The sequence below is a fragment of the Anomaloglossus baeobatrachus genome, chromosome 5 (assembly GCF_048569485.1).
Source record: "Anomaloglossus baeobatrachus isolate aAnoBae1 chromosome 5, aAnoBae1.hap1, whole genome shotgun sequence".
NCBI lineage: Eukaryota > Metazoa > Chordata > Amphibia > Anura > Aromobatidae > Anomaloglossus > Anomaloglossus baeobatrachus.
This window is the reverse complement of record NC_134357.1, coordinates 391,866,095-391,888,676: the sequence shown is the minus strand read 5'-3', so window position 1 is coordinate 391,888,676 and position 22,582 is coordinate 391,866,095. Positions and strand designations below refer to the sequence as shown.

General features: G+C 50.9%; 1 protein-coding gene across 3 annotated transcripts in view; it reads right to left on the bottom strand.

Moving 5' to 3' along the window:
- PPP1R1B (protein phosphatase 1 regulatory inhibitor subunit 1B) overlaps positions 1-22,582 on the bottom strand; it is a 212,490-nt gene that overhangs the window by 25,752 nt on the left and 164,156 nt on the right. For all 3 annotated transcript variants that reach the window (XM_075350128.1, XM_075350129.1, XM_075350130.1), the window contains exon 3: positions 16,638-16,660. In XM_075350128.1, the coding sequence (XP_075206243.1) occupies positions 16,638-16,660 (23 nt within the window). The remainder of the gene's footprint in view (positions 1-16,637; positions 16,661-22,582) is intronic.

The following is a 22,582-nucleotide window of genomic DNA, read 5'->3' as shown; positions in this document are numbered from 1 at the left end:
GTTTCGGCAAATTGAGGCTCTGATCTGGCATAAATCCTAGGTCATATGAAGGCTCGTTAAAGGGCCACTTTTGACTTTTAGGATTGCTACTTTCAATAGGTGGCACTATAGTTCGTCTCCTTCCTCCCTGAAGAGACAAGTCGGGTAGAACAGAATCATGTATACTTAATAGGGTTCTATGGCACTTTTGGGGAGATTGTAAAATTGCCATTTAGGAGGGGCCTAATCACATGATGGTCAATATTGTATAGATCTTCTCCGCCAACATGTTTAATACATGGGCTTGCGTCAAGGGCATTCACAGGGCAGGGAAGGCATTGACTATAATATCCCGTCTCCCGTTACTGTCTGGCTTGAATGATTGGGCATGTTATTCTAAGAAACGAGAGATGTTGTTAGCCATATCTGGGCTACTTATTTTAATACTATTGCACAGCAATGAAATTATTTTTCCTTTTTGGCTCCATACCGCGAAGATCTTGGTGAACCCAAACCAACCTCAGTCTAAAATTTTTAAAGCAAGCTTACGATTTTACTAGCATTTTGGACTGGTATCCAAATGTTTTCTTACAATTTCCTTTTACATCAGCATGCAGTGTTTTTGCAGCTTGTGAATAATTTCTGGACTCTCGTACTTTCTTGAATACCTTATGTGGCTGCCCGCGGACATGAATAGTATTGCTCAGCATTTCCGTCATGTTGTGCCTCTTTAAAATCCAAACACTTGGGAACTTGAACTCACAAATACACGTTTGCTCCCTCCCTATGGGCCATTTTGGTGTGAAAGGGTAAATTGTTATTACTGAAGTTTAGAGACTTCATGCTGGGGTTCCTACAGTATTGAGGCCCGGACTGATGGAAAGGCTGGAGTTAGATGGATGACAAAGGTCACCTCTGTTCTCATAGATTTAAAGGGAAAAGTATCAGTCCTTTTAGATTACTAATAAATACATGGAAGAAAAATAAAGTTTTGTGAATGTGACTATCATCCACTTTGGTTATCAGTAGACCTTGTGTATAGCATGCATTGTCGGTAAAGTACGTCAATTGCTAATGTCATTAACTGCAAGTATTTGGCTAATGTTATTGGATTGCACTTACAGAATGTTTTAATGTTTCTTTTGGACAATATTATTTGGAAGGGTTATGTCTGCACTAAGAGAAGGGCATATGTAGAGTTATGTGTAAAGGGTGCTTTACATGCTGCGACATCGCTAACGATGTATCGTCGGGGTCATGGTGTTTGTGACGCAAATCCGGCGTCGTTAGCGACATCGCAGCATGTAACACCTCTGAGCGACCTAAAAAGATCGCAAAAGAGGTAAAAATCGTTGGTATTGGAGAGGTCGCATCAACACCAAAAATCATTGACAGGTGAGTAGCGAGGTTGTTTGTAGTTTCTGCGTTTCGCTATGTGTGACACCGCAGGAACGAGGAAACTCACCATACCTGCGTCCACCGGCAATGAGGAAGGAAGGACGTGGGCGGGATGTTCGTCCTGCTCATCTCCGCCCCTCCCCTGCTATTGGGCGGCCACTTAGTGACGTCGCTATGACGCCGAACGAACCGCCCCCTTAGAAAGGAGGCGGTTCGCCGGTCACAGCGACGTCGCTAGGCAGGTAAGTCTGTGTGATGGGTGTAAGCGATGTTGTGCGCTACGGGCAGCAATTTGCCCGTGTCGCTACAACCAACGGGGGCAGGTACGCTCACTAGCGATATCGGTACCGATATCGCAGCGTGTAAAGTACCCTTTAGTCTTGCAGCTGGGTTGTCTGTCCTTACTACATGTTTCCTAGAAAGCTGGACTTCTCCTGAAGTCAGTTGATGCAGTTCTTTAGCTACAGTTCCTTCTCACTGGCTTCCATAGGTCTTCATGGTGAACCATGTTGACCCAGATGGCCAATACTTATTTCCCCAAGGTTGGCGTACAGTCAGTAGCTCTATTACACAATGCTACCATAGCATTAAAGTGCACCAATCACTAGGATTTTCATACATAACCTAAAGCCAGTGCTATACTGACACTATCATGCTGATTCTATACATACCTTTAGTTGTCAGCTCAGATGTAAAGGTTTTGAAACACAAGCAAGTAAAGTTTGTAAAATGAACAGCTTCTTGACTGGCGGCAGCTGCCGATCAGCTGAAGGCTGGGGTGGGTATTCATAGTGATTCCCCGCCCCCCTGCCTGTCCGTCCTCCCGCTGTTATTTATGCTAATTCTATAATATAATCGTTTTACTAAGTGACTAGAAGGACCTGTGCTGATGTCATACCCATGTGACCAGAAGGAGTGGGGCCTCAGCCAACATAGCTAATACCAGGAAGCAACATTTTTTTTCTGTAGGCTGAAGCCCCGCCACTTCTGGTCACATGGGTATGACGTCAGCACAGGTCCTTCTAGTCACTTAGTAAAAAGATTCTATAATTGAATTAGCATAAATAACATTAGGGGAGGAATAATAGGCAGGGAGCGGGAATCACTATGAATACCCACCCCAGCTATCAGCTGATCAGCAGCTGCTGCCAGTCAAAAAGCTGCTCATTTTATAAATGTTACTTGCTTGTGTTTCAAAACCTATACATCTGAGCTGACAACTAAAGGTATGTATAGAATCAGCATGATAGTACCAGTCAGTGCCGCCATCAGGGCATTACAACCGTAACTCCTGTATGGGTCCTGGTGAGCAGAAACCAGGAGGGGGGCCAGCCGCTGATAGCCCGGGCCCCTCCCTTTTCATTCCTCTACTCACCGGGCCCCAGGGGGCGGGGTTGCCATCAGGGCAATGAGGGGGGCCCGGCCCGCTCATAGAGAGCTGCTCTCTCTCTCTTCCTGCTCTTCACTGATCTATGCAATCTGTATGCATATGTACATGTATTCTGCAAGTAGAAGAGTTATATGTGTGTATATGTGCATGTATTCTGCGTGTAGCAGAGCTATGTGTGTGTATATGTGCATATAGTCTGTGTGTAAAGAAGCTGTGTTTGGCTACATAGGTGTATGTAGTAGAGCTGTGTGTGTCTATAAGTGCATGTGTCGCGGGCGGAGGAGGGGACGCCGCGCTCTCCCTACTGCTCGGGTCCGGCTGCTGCTGTGGCTGCTGCGGCCTGCTGCTGCTGCTCGGTGGCTCGAGCGATGGGCCGGATCCCGGGGACTCGAGCGGCGCTCCTCGCCCGTGAGTGAAAGGGGGTTTTTGGGTGTGGGGATTGTTTATTGTCCGTGACGCCACCCACGGTTGTGGTGATTTGTTGACACTACCGCTGCTCTGTATGGGGATCCCGGGAGGGATGGTATGGAGCAGCCAGTTGTTGTGTTGCCCCTCCGTGGGTAGGGGTTGGTGATCCCGGGGCCCAGTGATGAGGTGGGAGATGCAGGGCTTGGTGGGCGCAGGGACAAGGGGGCAGCGCTGTGCCTTGCGGCACTGTGGTACTCACTCAGCCTGAGACGATGACACAGTTCTCGGTAAAACACACGGCTGGAAAGACGGTTCCCACGGACGGCTGCACTTGCTTTCCCAAGTAGGTGACGGTGATGGTCCCTCTGTCCTGCACCTATGTTGATAATGTTTGCGATGGGTTCCCACCGGTAACCCGCTCCCCGGCTTGGATAATGGCCGGAGGAGCCCTACTTTGCCCGCAGACGCTAGCCCTGAGAAACTGGTGCCCTGGCGGTGGCGGTGTCTCTCTGTAACAGTCAGACTGTTGTCTTCAATCGGGACTTGGTTGTTTGGAGACAGACGTCCCCTTCACTGACGGATTTGGCAAATTATGGCGACTCCTAGCCTTGCCGGGATCCGAAAGGCCCCTGCCCTGGTGCTGACTGTTCTTCGTATACTGCTCCAGACCGCCGGGCCACCACCTGTCCGCGGTCCTTCCAGCAACCTCTGAGCAGTCCCCCTGCAGACTGTCACCGCCGTCTGCTGACCTTGCTGTCACTGTCCGGGGCACACAGCCGGACCAACTTCAGGCTTTACTACTGTCCTTTTTACTCTTTTTCTCCAGCTCCTCTACCACTTCCTTCTACTTTCACTTCCCTCACTTGACTGCCTGGTTTTCCCGCCTCCAGGGCTGTGAACTCCTTGGTGGGCGGAGCCAACCGCCTGGCCCACCCCCTGGTGTGAACACCAGCCCCTGGAGGAAGGCAACAAGGATTTTGGTAGCCTAGGTGTTCCTAACTGGGGTGTAGGATATGGTGGTGCAATGACCTGTGACCCCTGGCTTGCCCAGGGCGTCACATTCCCCCTTAGCAAAATGCAGACCGTCCGTGGGCTGCCCGTCCAACACCGGTTTTATTTTCTGAAAAAGGTAAAAAGATAAACGGTAACATTACAACTTATGACATCATCCCACATCGGGAGGCACAGTTCTTAAACGTTGCTAATGGTTTATTGTTAAACGTCGTGGCTCTCCTATTGCAAGGAATGAGGTGGTCCCCCATTCCTTGTCTGCCACGAGCCCTCCTGCTCAGCAGCGCCAAAGGTCTGGGAGACTGCAGGAGTTGCCTTCTCAGAGACACAGCAGAAGGGTGACACCTAGTGGTTCTCCCCTTGCAGGGAATGGAGCGGTCTCCCATCCCTTGCCTGCCACAAGCTCTCCTGCTCAGCATCACGGAGGCTCTGGGAGGTTGCGCAGTGTGCAAAGAATAGATGCTCAGGGAAGCAGCAAGACTTCCCATGTCTCTGCACATTGTGAAACCGGGGATCCCACCTTTATGACCCAGAGACAGGAAGATGAGCATGTGCTCCACGTGACGTCTTCTGATTCGCTCACTGATATCACACGGCCCGATGACGAGGCTGGTGATGTGCTGAATCCTGACTGGCTGGGCCAGGACGTCACGAATCCTGATTGGGTCACGCCCGTCTCGCGCCCGCCCTTGGGTGGAGCTACACCTCCTTAAAAGCTCCCCCTGCCATCATGGCGGCGTGCGACCGTCCTTCTATGTTTGGATGTCTGGCAGCGTGCTGCCACGCCACTGCTTAGGCATTATTGTTTTTTGTGGGCTTTGCCCTTGCTGCTCAGGCAGCACCTAGTTTGCAGGTCTTGCCCCTGCCTTGCTGCTCTGGCAGTATCCCGTTTAGCAGGCTGTGTTCCTGTCCCAGGTGAGCTCCTCGAGTCTCTGTCGGACTCACTTGGTTTCTGAAGCACACGTGCGTGGGCACCTCTGTGCTACCCCCGTGCCATATTCCTGTGACTCCCGCTGGCTCACGTGTGTAGGCACCTCTGTGCGTCCCCGTGCAACAGGTACACCGTACGAGAAGCCCCGAGCCATACAACCCTCACGGGTTAGGGCGGACCGGTGTACATAGATCGTCTGTGACGTTCCAGACGATCACTAGCAGCAACCCGCTCACTCTTTCCTGACCATAGCAGCGGTCCCTTACACCGCACAGTGGACCTTGACCGGCGGAAGCTGTCCATTTCCCATCTTAGCACGCTTCCCCGGGTCCCCCTCGTAACAGTTTATGGTTACGGTCTCCGCTCTCTCCCACCCAAGCAACCTGGCCCTGATGCTGCCCCTAAAACCCAGGCAGCACCCCTTGACCCAAGTCCAGCACAAGTTACCCGAGCGGGATCTGTCCTTCCCCTCCAGAGGGTAGCCACCGGTTCCTGTGGTGGCTGGGCCCCAGCCTGCTCTGCTGAGGGCCCTCCCTCCAACCTGCCTCTCCGGAGGCGGTGAATGCGGAAACAGTAACGGTAAAACAACTTATTTACAAGCCACTAGCGTCTGTGGTTGCCCTGCAAGTTCACGGGCTTGTCCATGGAAAGTCCTCCATGCCAAACTTTTTAAATGGTCCCCAAGGGGACAACGGTGCCGGCAACGGCTGTTTTTCTCAATCACGGTTAATCAGGTTACTCCGTTGATTACTTCATTTTCAATTTTTTTAAACACTGCAAACAAACACACAGGTGGTCCCAACGGGGACTGGACAATGGTGCTCCGCTGCCCTACTCCAAGTCGTCGGCTTCATCTGAGGGAGGGGGTGCAGAACTCACTCGGCTCTCCTGGGTGCCCCTCAGTTTGGCATCTAGGGCGAACCACCCCCTCTCTCCACAGTGCCGGGTATACTGTACAATGTCACCCGGCATCAGATTACGGCCGGGGTGCTCCTCGGGCAGGTGGGCATTCACATCCCGCCGGGCTATAAACACTTCGGCCTCCAGGCCCGGTTCATAGATAAACCCATAGCCCCGGCGGACATCAAACCGCCTCACCTGTCCTTCATACAGCGGTCCCCGGACACGGAATGTCGCCTGGCGGAGGTTCTCCTCCCGGATTGCACGGGCCACCAGCTCCGCCTTCTTCCTCTCTCTCTCACCGATCTCCAGGCCCAACGGTACCGGCTCCCTGTCCCAGTACGGCGCTGCTGCGAGCTCCGGCACACGGGTTGGGCCCCGCAAGACCTGTTTGACATTGCCCACTGCTGGTACTCTGGGCGACAGGTCCCGCGGTGACGTGGCCTTAGACGCTGCCTTGCATCGGCAACCCGGCGCAACCTCAGCCGAGGTGTGGGGGATGGGCACAGGGGCTTTCCGCAGTTGGGCCTTCGGCACGGAGCGGGTCACCGGCTCCGGGACTTTCTCAGAAGACGCCTCCGGTTCGGTCTTCGGAGCCTTCCAGGGCAACACCTCCGGTCGACTACAGGCTCCGGCTACAGGTCGGCCCGCCTGGGCGGGCATGCTGGGTATCGCTACCGGTTGCGGTGGTAGCGGGCCTAATGGCGGGGTCACGGCTTCTGAGACGGGTGGCGAGGGAGGCAGCGGGGGGAGAGGGCTTGGACCGGGTCCCGCAGCCGCGATGACCGGCCCTTCAAGGGCATCGGGGCGTGGGTCACTCACCCTCCCTTCCTCCGCTTCCTCCTCGCGTCTCCGCACGGTTGCTATAACGTCCGCCACGTCGGTCTCCCACTCCTCCATGAGGAGCTGCATCTTAACCTGCAGCCATTGGTAGAGCTGCGCGGTCCGGATCTCCACCCACGCCGCGGTTCCAGGCGCGGGGGCTACGGTGTTGCGGGACGGCATCCACATGCTGCTGGCGGCTTCTCCCAGGAACAAGATATCCGCAGAGTCCTGGCGTCCCTGCTTTTATAGCTGCGTTCACATGCAGCCAGCCGCCATCGCGTCCCCCTTAGCTTCTTTCCGGCCCCTCCTCTATTGGGGCGGGGTTTTGGCCTTCGCGCCTCTGCTACTCGAGAAGACGCTCGAGCGGGAACTTTTCGCGCTAAAGATGGCGACTTCCGAAATTTTTCAGCCGGATACCTCCGACGGTCACAAGGCGCACCTCTACCCAACGGCAGAGCGGTAAGATCCTGTTCGTGATGCCAAGTTGTCGCAGGCGGAGGAGGGGACGCCGCGCTCTCCCTACTGCTCGGGTCCGGCTGCCGCTGCGGCTGCTGCGGCCTGCTGCTGCTGCTCGGTGGCTCGAGCGATGGGCCGGATCCCGGGGACTCGAGCGGCGCTCCTCGCCCGTGAGTGAAAGGGGGATTTTGGGTGTGGGGATTGTTTATTGTCCGTGACGCCACCCACGGTTGTGGTGATTTGTTGACACCACCGCTGCTCTGTATGGGGATCCCGGGAGGGATGGTATGGAGCAGCCAGTTGTTGTGTTGCCCCTCCGTGGGTAGGGGTTGGTGATCCCGGGGCCCAGTGATGAGGTGGGAGATGCAGGGCTTGGTGGGCGCAGGGACAAGGGGGCAGCGCTGTGCCTTGCGGCACTGTGGTACTCACTCAGCCTGAGACGATGACACAGTTCTCGGTAAAACACACGGCTGGAAAGACGGTTCCCACGGACGGCTGCACTTGCTTTCCCCAGTAGGTGACGGTGACGGTCCCTCTGTCCTGCACCTATGTTGATAATGGTTGCGATGGGTTCCCACCGGTAACCCGCTCCCCGGCTTGGATATGGGCCGGAGGAGCCCTACTTTGCCCGCAGACGCTGGCCCTGAGAAACTGGTGCCCTGGCGGTGGCGGTGTCTCTCTGTAACGGTCGGACTGTTGTCTTCAATCGGGACTTGGTTGTTTGGAGACAGACGTCCCCTTCACTGACGGGTTTGGCAAATTATGGCGACTCCTAGCCTTGCCGGGATCCGAAAGGCCCCTGCCCTGGTGCTGACTGTTCTTCGTATACTGCTCCAGACCGCCGGGCCACCACCCGTCCGCGGTCCTTCCAGCAACCTCCGAGCAGTCCCCCTGCAGACTGTCACCGCCGTCTGCTGACCTTGCTGTCACTGTCCGGGGCACACAGCCGGACCAACTTCAGGCTTTACTACTGTCCTTTTTACTCTTTTTCTCCAGCTCCTCTACCACTTCCTTCTACTTTCACTTCCCTCACTTGACTGCCTGGTTTTCCCGCCTCCAGGGCTGTGAACTCCTCAGTGGGTGGAGCCAACCGCCTGGCCCACCCCCTGGTGTGAACACCAGCCCCTGGAGAAAGGCAACAAGGATTTTGGTAGCCTAGGTGTTCCTAACTGGGGTGTAGGGTATGGTGGTGCAATGACCTGTGACTCCTGGCTTGCCCAGGGCGTCACACATGTAGCAGAGCTGTGTGTGTGTGTGTGTGTCTAGGTGCATGTTGTGTGCATGTAGCAGAACTGTGTGTGTCTATAGGAGCGTGTAGTGTGCATGTAGCAGAGCTGTGTGTGTCTATAGGAACATGTAGTGTACATGTAGCACAGCTGTGTGTGTCTATAGGTGCATGTAGTAGAGGCTATGTGCATATAGTAGAGCTGTGTTTGTGGATATGTTCATGTAATAAAGCTCTGTGTATATGTGCATGTAGTTGCATGTAGTAGAGCTGTGTATGTCTATAGGTGCATGTAGTAGAGCTGTATGTGTCTATATTTGCATGTAACTGAGCCGTGTATGTCTATGGGCATTTAGCAGAGCCACATATGTCTATGGGCATGTAGCAGAGCCGTGTATGTCTATGGGCATTTAACAGAGCCGTGTATATCATGGGCATGTAGTAGAGCCATGTATGTCTATAGGCATATAGTAGAGATCTGTGTGTATAATATATACACTGCAGAAAGACACTAACAATAGATTTATTACCTCCCTATTCTACCCAAGTACATTAAAATTAGTAATTCACCATCAGGGAAATTTTAATAGGAAAAATGTTTGGTTTTTTTTCTATTTTCTGCTGTGTAAACCTGGGGTGTGTCTTATGGTAAAGAGTGTCTTATAGTCCAAAAAATATGGTGCTTAGCTTCATTAAGCTCTGGGTCCCCAGTCATAGCCAGAGGTACTTGGCAATGGCCGCTGAAGAAGGGGCCTTCAGTGTGTGACATCATCAGTGATGTCTGATGCTCCCGGCCGCCCTCTGTTCATTATTGTGAAGTTTGTACTGTGCATGCGTTAAAGAGGCTGCTATGCGTAATACAAACAACATTGTCCCGAAAGATGAAGGATGTCACCGTGAGGAGAGAGGATCCGCCAGTCACCACTGAGCGCCAGGACTCCATTTGAACCTTGTGTCTTCAGCGTCGGAGCCGCTTGCTACTCTTGAGTATAATCTGTGTGTGTCTGACTTTCTGTTCCTGTTTCCGGCTCATACACAGCATCATACTGTATATACAGGTGCACAATATAGTCTGCATTTTGTCTGTGTATACTATATAGTGTGGATGTGTGTGTACTGTATAGTGCTGTGTATACACTATATACAGCCCCCAGCCTCCATCTAATATATAAAGCTGAATGTGTGTATGTATGTGTGTATGTGTGTATGTGTATGTGTATGTATGTCCAGGATTGGCATCTGCACCGTCGCAGCTACAGCCACAAAATTTTGCACACTCACAAGTCTGGACCCCGAGAGTGTCATAGGCTGTTGTGAGGCGAAATTTTAACCCCTCGCATTCCAATTTACCAATCAATTTTGCCCCTGTCTACATAATGGGGAAAAAGTGAAACAAAAAGTGTATCCGCACCATCGCATTTACAATCACGAAATTTTGCACAGACACCTCATGTCACCCAGGGAACGTCATAGACTGTGTTTTGACTGGAAAATTTAACCCCACGCTTTACAGTTACTCTCCAAAAAACATGCCTCCATTAAAGTAAATGGAGCCTGGAACTACAGGTTATTAGTAGGAACTGTGATTGGTTGCTATAGGAACAAAAGACATTCATAGTATAAGAAGCCTATATGTGAGGTAATAAGATGTCGGTGGGGAGACTGACAGAGAGACTGACAGAGAGACTGACAGAGAGACTGACAGAGAGACTGACAGAGAGACTGACAGAGAGACTGACAGGGAAAGAGACAGAGAGATAGAGACAGACAGGGAAAGAGACAGACAAAGACAAATGGTGAAAGAGACAGACAGAGAGAGACGGTGACAGAGACAGACAGAGACAGACGGTGAAAGAGACAGACAGAGACAGATGGTAAAAGAGACAGACAGAGACAGACCTGGAAAAAAACAGACCTGGAAAGAAATAGAAAGACAGAGCTGGAAAGAGACTGACCTGGAAAGAGACTGACCTGGAAAGAAAGAGATGGGGAAAGAGACAGATGGGGAAAGAGACAGACAGACATGCAGACAGGGACAGAGACAGGCAGACAGAAAAGGAGGAGACAGCCAGAGAGACAGACAGGGAAAGACACAGACCTTGATAGAGAAAGATGGGGAAAGAGACAGAGAAATAGAGACAGACAAGGAAAGAGACAGACAGACAGGCAGACAGGGAAAGAGACAGACAGGAAAAAACACAGACAAAGATACGGGGAGACAGACGGGGAAAGAAACAGACCTGGGAAAAGACAGACCTAGAAAGAGACAGATGGGGAAAGAAACAGAGAGATAGTGACAGACAGAGACAGGCAGATGGGGAAAGAGACAGACGGAGAAAGAGACAGACGAGGAAAGAGACAGACCTGGAAAGAGACAGACGGAGCACATTACTTAGCCAATTTAGTTAAATCTGTGTGGAATATCTGTGGTGTTGAAATATATGTTGTGAAATGCTTCTATTAGCTTAGTTTTTGCCTTTTAATAATTGCAGTTCTATCTATTTGCTTTGTGGTTTTTGTGTGCAGAACACATTTTTGTTAATACATTCTATTTTGTTAACAACAGTTATTAACCCGGGCAAAGCTGGGTAGTACAGCTAGTATATATATATATATATATATATATATATATATATATATATATATATATACGCATATGGCTGATGATTCTGTTTGGGGCTCGTCATTGTGATAACCCAAAAAATGGTGCATGCAGCTTTTTTCGGGCTATCAACATGACAACTAGTGGTTAACGTTTGATTGGTGAGGACTGTTTGCAGAATTGGAGGTTTTCCAAGAGTGGTGGTGGGACTGTGGAAGGTTCGAGGGGTGGAGGTGGAGCTGGGGTGGAGGCGGAGTCTCAAGGGGTCCCGAAAATTTTGGCAGTATGGGGCCCTGAAATTCATGGTGGCGGCCCTGGTGCCATTATAGCACTGGCTTTAGGTTATATAGGAAAATCCTGGTGATTGGTGCTCTTTAAAACTGTGCTGGGCATATGAATTTGGTACCGAAACCTTGGTTTTCATACTAGCTTATACTTTAGAAATCTATTCCCCTCACCCTTGTAGTGTCTTCAACCAGTATCGGGGCTGCCACCTGATTATAGGCAGTTTCATACAACCAAGATAGCTCAGTACTTTAGCACATGTATACTGTCCTAAGACATAGACCCCCATGTTTATACTGACTAAATCTTAGATCACAATTTGTTTCCTTTCTAATTTCAGTTATCCAGGGGGCATAAAACAGAGACTTCTGTATTACGCTCATCTGAAACTAGATTTATACACCGAATCATTGCGCACAACCGCTCTTCCGAAAGTGCAATATAATGAATATACATTGCACCAGTGCATATCTTCTGATCTCTAGGTGACTCTCAGAAAACACAGTGCACAATTGATGTTCTTCAGCCACTACCACCCCCACACCATTCCTCAGGTGGCCTTGCTTTGCCTTTGAGGTCATACTTACTGTGATTTTGGAGCAGAACGTTCTACGCTTTAAATAAACCCTTTTGTTCATTCCACTGAATTTCAACATCTCCCCCCCCCCCTTCATCACAAATTCCATTACGTATTTTCACCCCATGAAGTGAGGGGAGGGAAGCTTGGAGTACAGTCTATGAGAAAGGGGGGGTGACCTATACCTGTTTAGTTGCTTAATAAGCCAAACTAAATTTAACCAAATCACAACCAAGTCCTCGGATAAATATACAGCTGCACAGAAGATATTTTTGTAGCTAGTTACAGCGGTTGTACAGCTATGGTTATGCAGAGGGAGTAGAACAAAATGGCCGTCTTATCAATTATAACATATTCAGAACACATATATTGTCATTAAAGGGTGGTTTATGGGCTGTCTCTGAGACTGCTGTTTAAATAAATGTGGCGGAGCTGCAATACCAGACACAGCACATCTATTAGAAGTGGCGCTGTTTCTGGGGGAAAAAATTGACCCTTTACTTTAATCTCTACGATAAGTCAAGGGAACTGGTGGCATGAGACCACTGCTAGTGGTTTACTTGCTTAAAGGGAACCTGTCAGGTCTCATATTCCCTCTAAATGTGTGGGCCAAAAATCCCTGCCTACCCTGGCTAACAATATTGTACAAATGCAATTTTAAAAAAAAAGGATTTATAAGTTACGTTTTCCCTATGCTAATGCGGGCTGTGACTAGCCGTAAGAGAGTTATTTTGCCCTGACTAGTCTGCTCTCTTTCCCTGTTATGACGCCCCTGTGGGCGAGATAACATGATTTCTGATGTCACCGCCAGCTCATGGAAATCTCATGCATGCGTGCGTGTCATTCCTGCAGCATTGCTTACCCTCAGTAGCTGGGTGTTTGTGTGACGTCCTGGACTAGCCAGGTAGTCACAGACATACCAACACACACACCCCCACCCTAGGCAGTTACAGCATCCAAACACAAAACCCTTGTTGCCTCCCTCCAGAGTCTGATGTCCACACCAGGTGGGGCGGTGCCAGGCGGTTGGCCCCACCCACCGAGGAGTTCACAGGCCTGGAGGCGGGAAAAGTTCAGTTCAGTCTTGGAGGTGAAAGTGAGAGGAGTGAACACTTGGGTGTCTGGGTTGGAGCCCAGACACTGACAGCAAGGTTGGCAGACGGTGGTGGCCGTCTGCAGGAGTTAGCGGAACCCCGCAGAGCCATAAGGACCGGGGTCGGGCGTCAGCCCGCCGGTACCGGACCGTGGAACGGAGTGAAGCTAAGCACACAGGCAGGGCCACCCGACCAGGCTTGGAGCCGCCGTCAATAGTCAAATCCGAATGTGACAGGAACACCAGGGGTTTCCCAACTACCAAGTCCCGATTGAAGGCAACCATCCACCCAGAGAGGATATACAGCCACCGCCACAGTCTAGAGATCCAAGGGCCAGCGCGTGCGGGCAAAACGGGCTCCTACGGCACCTATACGCCGGGGAGTGGACTACCGGTGGGCAACCACAGGAGTCAGAACATTCTAAAAGGTGCAGGGAAAGACAGCCACCATCAGCCGTCCGGGGAGAGCACAACAACAACACTGCAGCCTGCTGCGGGACCCGTCCATCCGGCACTGGTGTACTCACTCAGACAATCACTGACAGAGTCTCTGGTAAACCAAAAGGTTTACCAGAGACTCTGTCAGTGATTGTCTGAGTGAGTACACCAGTGCCGTCCGGCACCGCGTCGCGCAGTCCCTGCACCCCAGCCATCCAGCCTCCCCGTCACCACCACTGGGCCCCGGGAACGCCAAACCCCCCTACCCACGGAGGGGACAACATCTCAGCTGCACCCTACCATCTCTCCCGGGATCCCCGTTACCAGCAGCGGTGGTGCCATTATCACCACGACCCGTGGGTGGCGTCACGAACAATCTCCTTAACCAAACCACCCCCTTTTCACTCACAGGTGAGGAGTGCTGCTCGAGTCCCCGGGTCCGGTCTACCGCTCGAGCCACCGAGCAGCAGCAGCAGAAGCCCCGGACCCGAGCGTGGCGAGCGCGTTCCCTCCGCCCGCGACATTTGCTTCCCGGATTCAGAGGCGTACTGCGCATGGTTGGAAGTGCAGGCGGCTTCAGATCATGCGAATTGCGCTTGTGAAGTTGACAAGCGTATGTGGCGCCCCTGAGGCTTCAGTCGCCCGAGGGTACTGGATCTCCCTTAAGATGTAGTACTCATCCCGGGTAAGGAAAAGTTAATTGCTGGTGATTCTCACATTCACAACCACACACAGTCAGGTGCCTTCCTACTGGGGGGATGGCCTGGGGTAGATAGGGGGGTGGCCATCACGAAGCATGGGACTTTCCCGGTCACTGGAACAGCCACCTGGGGGGCAGACATCACTTGGGGAAAAGGGAAGGAGCATCTTCACACATAGTCAGATAGCCCCGGACATAGCTTGGGGTGAGACGCACCTAGGACCTTAGTGCAATCGTCTTCTACTCACACTTCTGGGAGCACCATAGGACCTGTGGCTGGGAGCATCCAGCTCAGCCCGGGTTCTCTTCAGCTGCAGAGGGATTCCAGGGTCTGTGGTGAGTGCAGGAAACAACCGCGACCCGTCCCATATTCCATATATACCGGGATTGGAGGGACACCGACCAGAAAGGACTCACAGTGGGAACACCGGTGGTGACCTCGAATTGCTCGGGATCGGCTGGGGGCCCATCAAAGTGGTGCAATCCAAGCAAGGGACTAAGCAACCTGCAACCATTGAACTGGCTTCCAGTTTAGCCTGGGCCCGCTCCACCTGTGGGGAGCAGAAACACCTTAGCTGCTACTACTATTCGCCCCCGGAGAACAGCGACAGCAGCGGCGGCTATTCCCTGGCTGCATACCACAGGTGGCGTCACGAAAACAACCTTTATCATCATCCATCACCACCCCTTCCTTTATTGTACACCTCGAGGCCACGAAACCGGACGAAAAGGCCACCTCGTGACATCCCCAGACCTGACATCACCAGGACTGGTGACGAGTAATTTAACCCCCATGTATGTAGCACCCCAGGGTTGCCACAGTAACAACTCAAAGGGTTAACTCCCCACACAACACTAGCACCTCCTGGCCAGAAGGGGGAGACCAAGCTGCTTCCCTATATATTCTGGTGTGGAGAAGAAGCGGTCAGTTTTTCTTAGTTCAGGCAGTTCAGTGAGTTCAGTGCAGGAGTGCAGTTCAGTTCCAGGGAGGACTGAGGAAGAAGGATCTGTAGGTTGGAGCTGGCTCAAGCTCACCACAGGGTCCGCTGACCAATTCCAGGCCTAAGCCGAGGGTCTGAGGAAAGGAGACAGATTAAACAGAGGAACATATCTGAGAGACAGAGTATTGCGGAACTCACCCCAGTGGAGCACACAGAACAGATGCCGGATCCGAGGCTGTGCAGATTACACACTGCACAGTTAACACCGGAGAAGTGAAGATTCCAGATTCTTCATCTGTACCACAGACACAGCAACACTGCAGAGTTCAGAAACACTACAAGGAAGGACTCGAGTTGCCTGTCATGTTGGTACCTGGCAAGAGAACAGGGCCGTCTGCCTAGTTTACACAGCAGCAGGGCCACACAAGCACAGTGCAGAAAAGGGAGCCAAAACGGCCTGGCTGGGTGGGAGAAACCCTGAACCCTGCACAGACTCCGTGGACAGTACTCTGCTGAATGCTATCTTCAGTAAAGGCTTAGGAACTGCAAAACCGCGAGTCTGCTTGCTTATTGTGCTCGTGTCTTGCACTACCCCATAGACTATCACACTGCCCCGGGGAGAAGGCTCTACCCGTGGGGAGCCGTCCCATCTCAAGGTGCCATCCATCACCCCCGGAGGTTCTGCAGCAGCGGTGGTCATCTCTGATCACATTCCATGGGTGGACCCCTTTTTATTGTGGAACCAGGGATCACAGACCGGGTCACGACACCGCGATCCTTTCCAGAAGCGACCCCTTGGCCCGGTTCTGAGTATCCCCTTAACCCTTGGCGACACATGTACACCCACCTACAGAGGGCAAGCAACGCTGCGGGAATGAGAAGCACACATGCATGAGATTTCCATGAGTTGGCGGTAACGCTGGCTCATAGAAATCATGTTATCACACCCATAGGGGCATCATAACAGGGAAAGAGAGCAGACTAGTTAGGGCAAAACAACACTCTTGCGACTAGTCACAGCCCTAATCAGCATAGTGAAAACGTAACTTATAAATCCTTTTTTAAAAAATTGCTTTTACACAATATTATTAGACAGGGATGGTTAGGGAGGGATTTTTGGCCCAGACGTGTCCCTGCTGCTAGGTTAGAGGGCATATGGGATTTGACAGGTTCCCTTTAACCTTCGTCGGCTGAATAGGTACAATTGTAACTGTTCCCTTTTTAAATTGCAATAATTTTTTTTCCGAAAAGCCGTAGAGGGCTGAAATTTCGTGACATCTCAGCAGTTTTGGTCCAGAATATATTGGCCAAATTTCAATAAAATATCTCCACCCCCTTCCGAGATAAGGGGTCGAGAAATTTTGGCAAAATTATGCAGCCTGACAAAGGTTAAGCAATGTCGGAAGTCTCTCCAGCATTTACATAAACTATGAAATAAATGACGCTGACAGGAAGTGATAATAATGAATGATATATACCTGATATAATGTAGGGTCATCATCTGTAAAGTAAAAAATAAGCAAAAGAAATAGAGAAAAATGAGTGATTCTTATGTTATGAATGATGCAGAAAGAAAAATGACAACCCCATTTATTTACATTACATACAATGTTTTAGGCCCAGGTACCGTTTTACTGAGATCATCATAAAAAGGTTTATTATATTCAGTTCAATTTCTTTAATCTGACTTGTATCAAATTACTGGGGGATTTTAATGTTCAGATAGTTATATTGAATTGTCATTAAAGGGTAAATAATGTTTTTTAAGAGCAGAGAAGCTGCAAGGAGACAGCAAAAGAAAAAACTGCAAAGAACAGTTACCAAAATGTTTTCACAAAAATCTTACAATGGTCACTGGTCTCTGTCTCTTGCACCAGTGATGGCTTCTCAACACCTCATGCAACTACTACAGCGACTCACTAACTGCAACGACGACCACGGTGATGTGAACATGTCACTGTTACAGCTAGTGATTCGCTGCAGCATCCATATACAAAAATATGATCAGATACCACTGGAGCTCAGTAACCAGATACTACTGGAGCTCAGTAATCAGATACCACCAGATCCCAGTAATCAGATACCACCAGATGCCAGTAATCAGATACTACTGGATCCCGGTAATCAGATACCTACAGATCCCAGTAATTGGATACCACAGGAGCCCAGTAGTCATATACCACTGGAACCCAGTAGTCAGATACTACTGTAGCTCAGTAATCAGATACCACCGGAGCCCAGCAATCAGATACCATCAGAGCACAGTAATCAGATACTACCAGAGCATAGTAATCAGACACCACCAGAGTACAGTAATGAAACACCACCAGAACCCAGTAATCGGATACCACTGGAGCCCAGTAATCAGATAGCACCGGAGTCCAGTAATCAGATACTACTGGATCCCAGTTATCAGATACCACCGGATCCCAGTAATCGGATACCACCAGAGCCCAGTTGTGAGATACTACCGGATCCCAGTAATTAGGTACCACTGTAGCCCAGTAATCAGATACCACAGGAGCCCAGTAACGAGATACCACCGGAGCACAGTAATCAGATACCACAAGAGCACAGTAATCAGATACTACCAGAGCCTAGTAATCAGACACCACCAGATCACAGTAATGAGACACCACCGGAACCCAGTAATCAGATACCACTAGAGCCCAGTAATCAGATACCACCGGAGCCCAGTAATCAGATGCTACTGGATCCCAGCAATCAAATACCACCGGATCCCAGTAATCGGATACCACCAGAGCTCAGTTGTGAGATAGTACTGGATCCCAGTAATCAGATGCTACTGGATCGCAGTAATCAGATACCACCGGATCCCAGTAAACAGATACTGTGGAGACACGGGGGTCAGTGTGTGCTCTCATCCGCTGGCCTGGCCGCCTTTAGAAAGACAGGATGGCCCAGGGCTCATCCCAACTGAATGCCTGACCTCCTTAACCGTGGGCGGAACACTACTCAGACAATACAGGATGAGGGAATCACAATATTAAGACTTTATTGCATCCCCAAACAATTAACGGCACATAACACATAACCAGCGAAACACACAAATGTAACAGGCAACAGAGTCTCACCCTTCTGCTGGCTCACCAGGGATTTAGAATGTCCATGCCTCAGAGCTTCCATGGCTACTTACTCCAATCCAGCAGCACCCCGCTTTCGGCGGGCACCCACCGAGAATGGTGTTCCTGTATTCAATCTTTCACATCTGGCACAGATCCTGTAGCATCCATTTACTGCTGCGGTCATAACTCCTCTCCGGTCCTTGTTCCATGGCTGAGCTGGTGGGGTTGGACATGGCAGCATCCGAAACCTGAATGCCTCCCCTATGGCCTGCTGGGTATGCTCATGTGCCTCCCTGGTTGTTGAGCTTTGGACGGTGTCCACGAACACCAGTCCTCTGTAGATCCCCTGGATAAACCAGCCTTAGTAGTATCCCACCGCTGCCACCAATTGTGGAGACACGGGGGTCAGTGGGTGCTCTCATCCGCTGGCCCGGCCGCAATATAAAGACAGCATGGCCCAGGGCTCATCCCAACTGAACGCCTGACCTCCTTAACCGTGGGCGGAACTCTACTCAGACAACACAGGATGAGGGAATCACAATATTAAAGGCCCTGTCACACACAGAGATAAATCTGCGGCAGATCTGTGGTTGCAGTGAAATTGTGGACAATCAGTGCCAGGTTTGTGGCTGTGTACAAATGTAACAATATGACCATGATTTCACTGCAACCACAGATCTGCCAAAGATTTATCTCTGTGTGTGACGGGGCCTTAAGACTTTATTGGATCCCCAAACAATTAACGGCACATAACACATAACCAGCAAAACACACAAATGTAACAGGCAACAGAGTCTCACCCTTCCGCTGGCTCACCAAGGATTTAGAATGTCCATGCCTCAGAGCTTCCAGGGCTACTTACTCCAATCCAGCAGCACCCCGCTTTCGGCGGGCACCCACCGAGAATGGAATAACGCCAGATTTAGGAAGCTGGCTGAGGTCTGCAAAGTCTGTAGTCCAGTGACTGTATTGTCCCAAGCTGGATTCCTTCCTTAGGTAGTCCTTGATAGCTCAGCCAAATCCTTGCATTCGATGCTGAGGTCCATGGAGTATTATAATCCAGGTTCAGCTTGCCATTCGGATCCGCAGATCCTAGATTGGTAGCATGTAGCAACAGTCGCTCCTGGCAATGGACAGTCCTCCTTCTTATACCCCTGAGCACTCCATTCAGACCATTGGGGTCTTCACGATTGGTGGATAAAACTGGGCTCTCATTGGCCAGATTTCAAGCCGTATACAGATTATCCAGAGATGAGGGAGAGACAGCTTACATCTATCAATTCACATTGTAATACAATGGGAAGTTCGCATAATTGATTTATCTGGGTGTCTGGCCTTCATTGGCCAAGGCAATTACATGAGTCAACAAGAACTGTAAGATTAGACTCTTAAGGGGTGCTTCACACATAGCGAGATCGCTACCGAAACCGCTGCTACGGCACGGTTTTGGTGACGCAACAGTGACCTCATTAGCGATCTCGCTGTGTGTGACACTGAGCAGCGATCTGGCCCCTGCTGCGAGATCGCTGCTCGTTACACACAGCCCTGGTTCGTTTTCTTCAAAGGCGCTCTCCCGCTGTGACACACAGATCGCTGTGTGTGACAGCGAGAGAGCGACGAAATGAAGCGAGCAGGGAGCAGGAGCCGGCATCTGGCAGCTGTGGTAAGCTGTAACCAGGGTAAACATTGGGTAACCAAGGTGGTTACCCGATATTTACCTTAGTTACCAGCCTCCGCAGCTCTCACGCTGCCTGTGCTGCCGGCTCAGGCTCTCTGCACATGTAGCTGCAGTACACATCGGGTTAATTAACCCGATGTGTACTGTAGCTAGGAGAGCAAGGAGCCAGCGCTAAGCAGTGTGCGCGGCTCCCTGCTCTCTGCACATGTAGCTGCAGTACACATCGGGTTAATTAACCCGATGTGTACTGTAGCTAGGAGAGCAAGGAGCCAGCGCTAAGCAGTGTGCGCGGCTCCCTGCTCTCGCGGTTATGATCGCTGCTTCGGCTGCTGTGTTTGACAGTTAAGCAGCGATCATAACAGCGACTTACAAGGTCGCTGTTACGTCACAGAAAATGGTGACGTAACAGCGACCTCGTTGTCGCTGTCGCTTAGTGTGAACCAGCCCTAAGAGTCTTGTAGAAACAATGAGAGCTTATCACTTGACTATAAACAAACTATCTTCATGTCTGGCTGAATGTTAAGAAACTTTAACCCTTGCTAGGCACTAACAAAGTCCATGACATCACATTCCTCCCCCTTCTTAATATTAGCCAGACACGATAGGTTTCCGATCATCCTTCTCCACCTGTCGAGGAAGCCCATCTGCATTTCCATAGTTCTTGCCATTTGATGGCTCTGAGGAGGAGGCTAAAGATTGAGGAGGAGGGTTCTCCTATCAATGGCATGGGTTGGAGTGGAGCACGACATGGGGCTTCCCCCATACATTGACACACTGGGCAAGAGGCTCTGTATTTTTGCACTTCTTGAGTGATCTTTGGCCAGAAAAAACTGTGCAACAGGCGGGCCCTATCTTTTGGCCCTGATGTGCCCAGCCGCAGGATCATCATGAGCTAAACGCAATAGTTGAGGTCAGTATTGCTGGAGTACCACAAGCTGATGTACACGAGTCCAGGGATTTTCTGGGCAGGATGTGGGATTTTCCCAATATAAGGGGCCTTTTTCCCATCTATACACCTCCCCCTGATTTCCTCCCCCAGGTTGGGCGGCCGCACTGCGGATAAGCTCAAGGGTGGGGTCTGTCAGTTGGGCTTCCCTGAATTTCTTAGGATCTATCTTCCCCAAGTCAATGGCCACAGTTGGGTCTGATATACTCACATGTGTTGGCTCCGAGGAGGAGGCTGAAGATTGAGGAGGAGGGTTCTCCTCGGAAGGGTTGGTAGAATGACCTGCACCAAGATGGTGTTTGGCTTGGCTGCGGGTGATGGCGGTGACAAACTGGCTGGATAGTCCTTGTCCTAGGTCATTTCCCAAAATAACAGGGGTGGGGAGGCCGTCCATAAGCCCCACTTCAACCTCTCCTTGTTCAGTTCCCCAGTCCAACTGCACTCATGCCAGAGGGATGTTCAAGCGCTGGCCCCCAGCAAGGGAGATGGTCACTTGGTGGCCAGGTAAATGATGTTCGGTGGGAACAATATCTGGGCTGACCAGGGTGATGGAAGATCCAGTGTCTCGAAGTCCCTGAGCCTGTATATCACCAACCTTGACCGTCTGGATGTGGCGATGGAGGTTGGCTGGCTTACGGTGTCTGGCCTGTCGTAGAGTGTGGACTGGGTAAACCACTTCCTCAGCTATTGGTGTTTCTCGGGAGTAGCATTCCTCAGGTCTCGTTGGTTCATCTCGGCATATGTTGACTGGTTGGACTAGCAGACAGGCTCCAGGCATGGGGCCCTGACTTTGAAGACATTCTTTGGCCATGTGTCCAAGACGCCCACACGTATAACAGCGCCGTGGGTTAGACAAGTCACCGGCCCTGTTGATGAACCTTTGTCTTGTTGGGGCTTCTGTGGGGTAATGAGTTAGCCCAGCACGGGAGTCTGGAGGTTGCTGGGATCCATGGTTGAGGGACCTCCTGGGATCAGTGGGCCTATTGGGCTTCCAGCTGGGTCGGTTGGCTGTAAATTCGTCAGCCAATCGCGCTGCTTGGTCTGGGGTGTCGGGCTTCCTGTCAGCTACCCATTCTCGGATTTCCGGGTTCATCTTCTCCAGCAGCTGTTCAAGCACTATCACATCTCAGAGGGCAGCAGCGGAGTGGTCATCCCGACCATTGAGCCAGCGATTACACTGTCGTCGGAGTTGACTGCCAAATTCGATGTACGAGACACCCTGGCGAGACATAGTCCGGAACTTAGTGCAATGTCTCTCGGGTGTTATGGTAAAAAGGGCCAACAAAGTGTCCTTAATAATTCCGTAGTCCAGGCAGTCCTGAGGCCCAATTGATCGGACAGCCTCCTGGGCCCGGACCGGCAAGCTTGTCCACAGGTATTTGGACTACTCATCTGTGGGCACCTGGTGCATACACATTAGCACCTCAAAGTTTTGCAAGTGTTCATCTATCTCAGTGATTGAATCATTAAACACTGGCACATTCCTGTAGCGAAGAAGACTTCCTTGGTGGTAGTCTATCCTGGAGGTAGGTGCTGATGGTAAGGAAATTGGAACTCCCAACACGAATTGCAGAACTCCAGCCCTCTCTTCTCTTGAAGCTTCAGGCCCCAATGCAGCCAACAATTCCCTAAGTCGGTCTGCGTGGGCTTGGTTTGTTTCCAGACTGTCACTGGATCTAGGATGAGACACACAGTTTACATCCTCTGGTACTA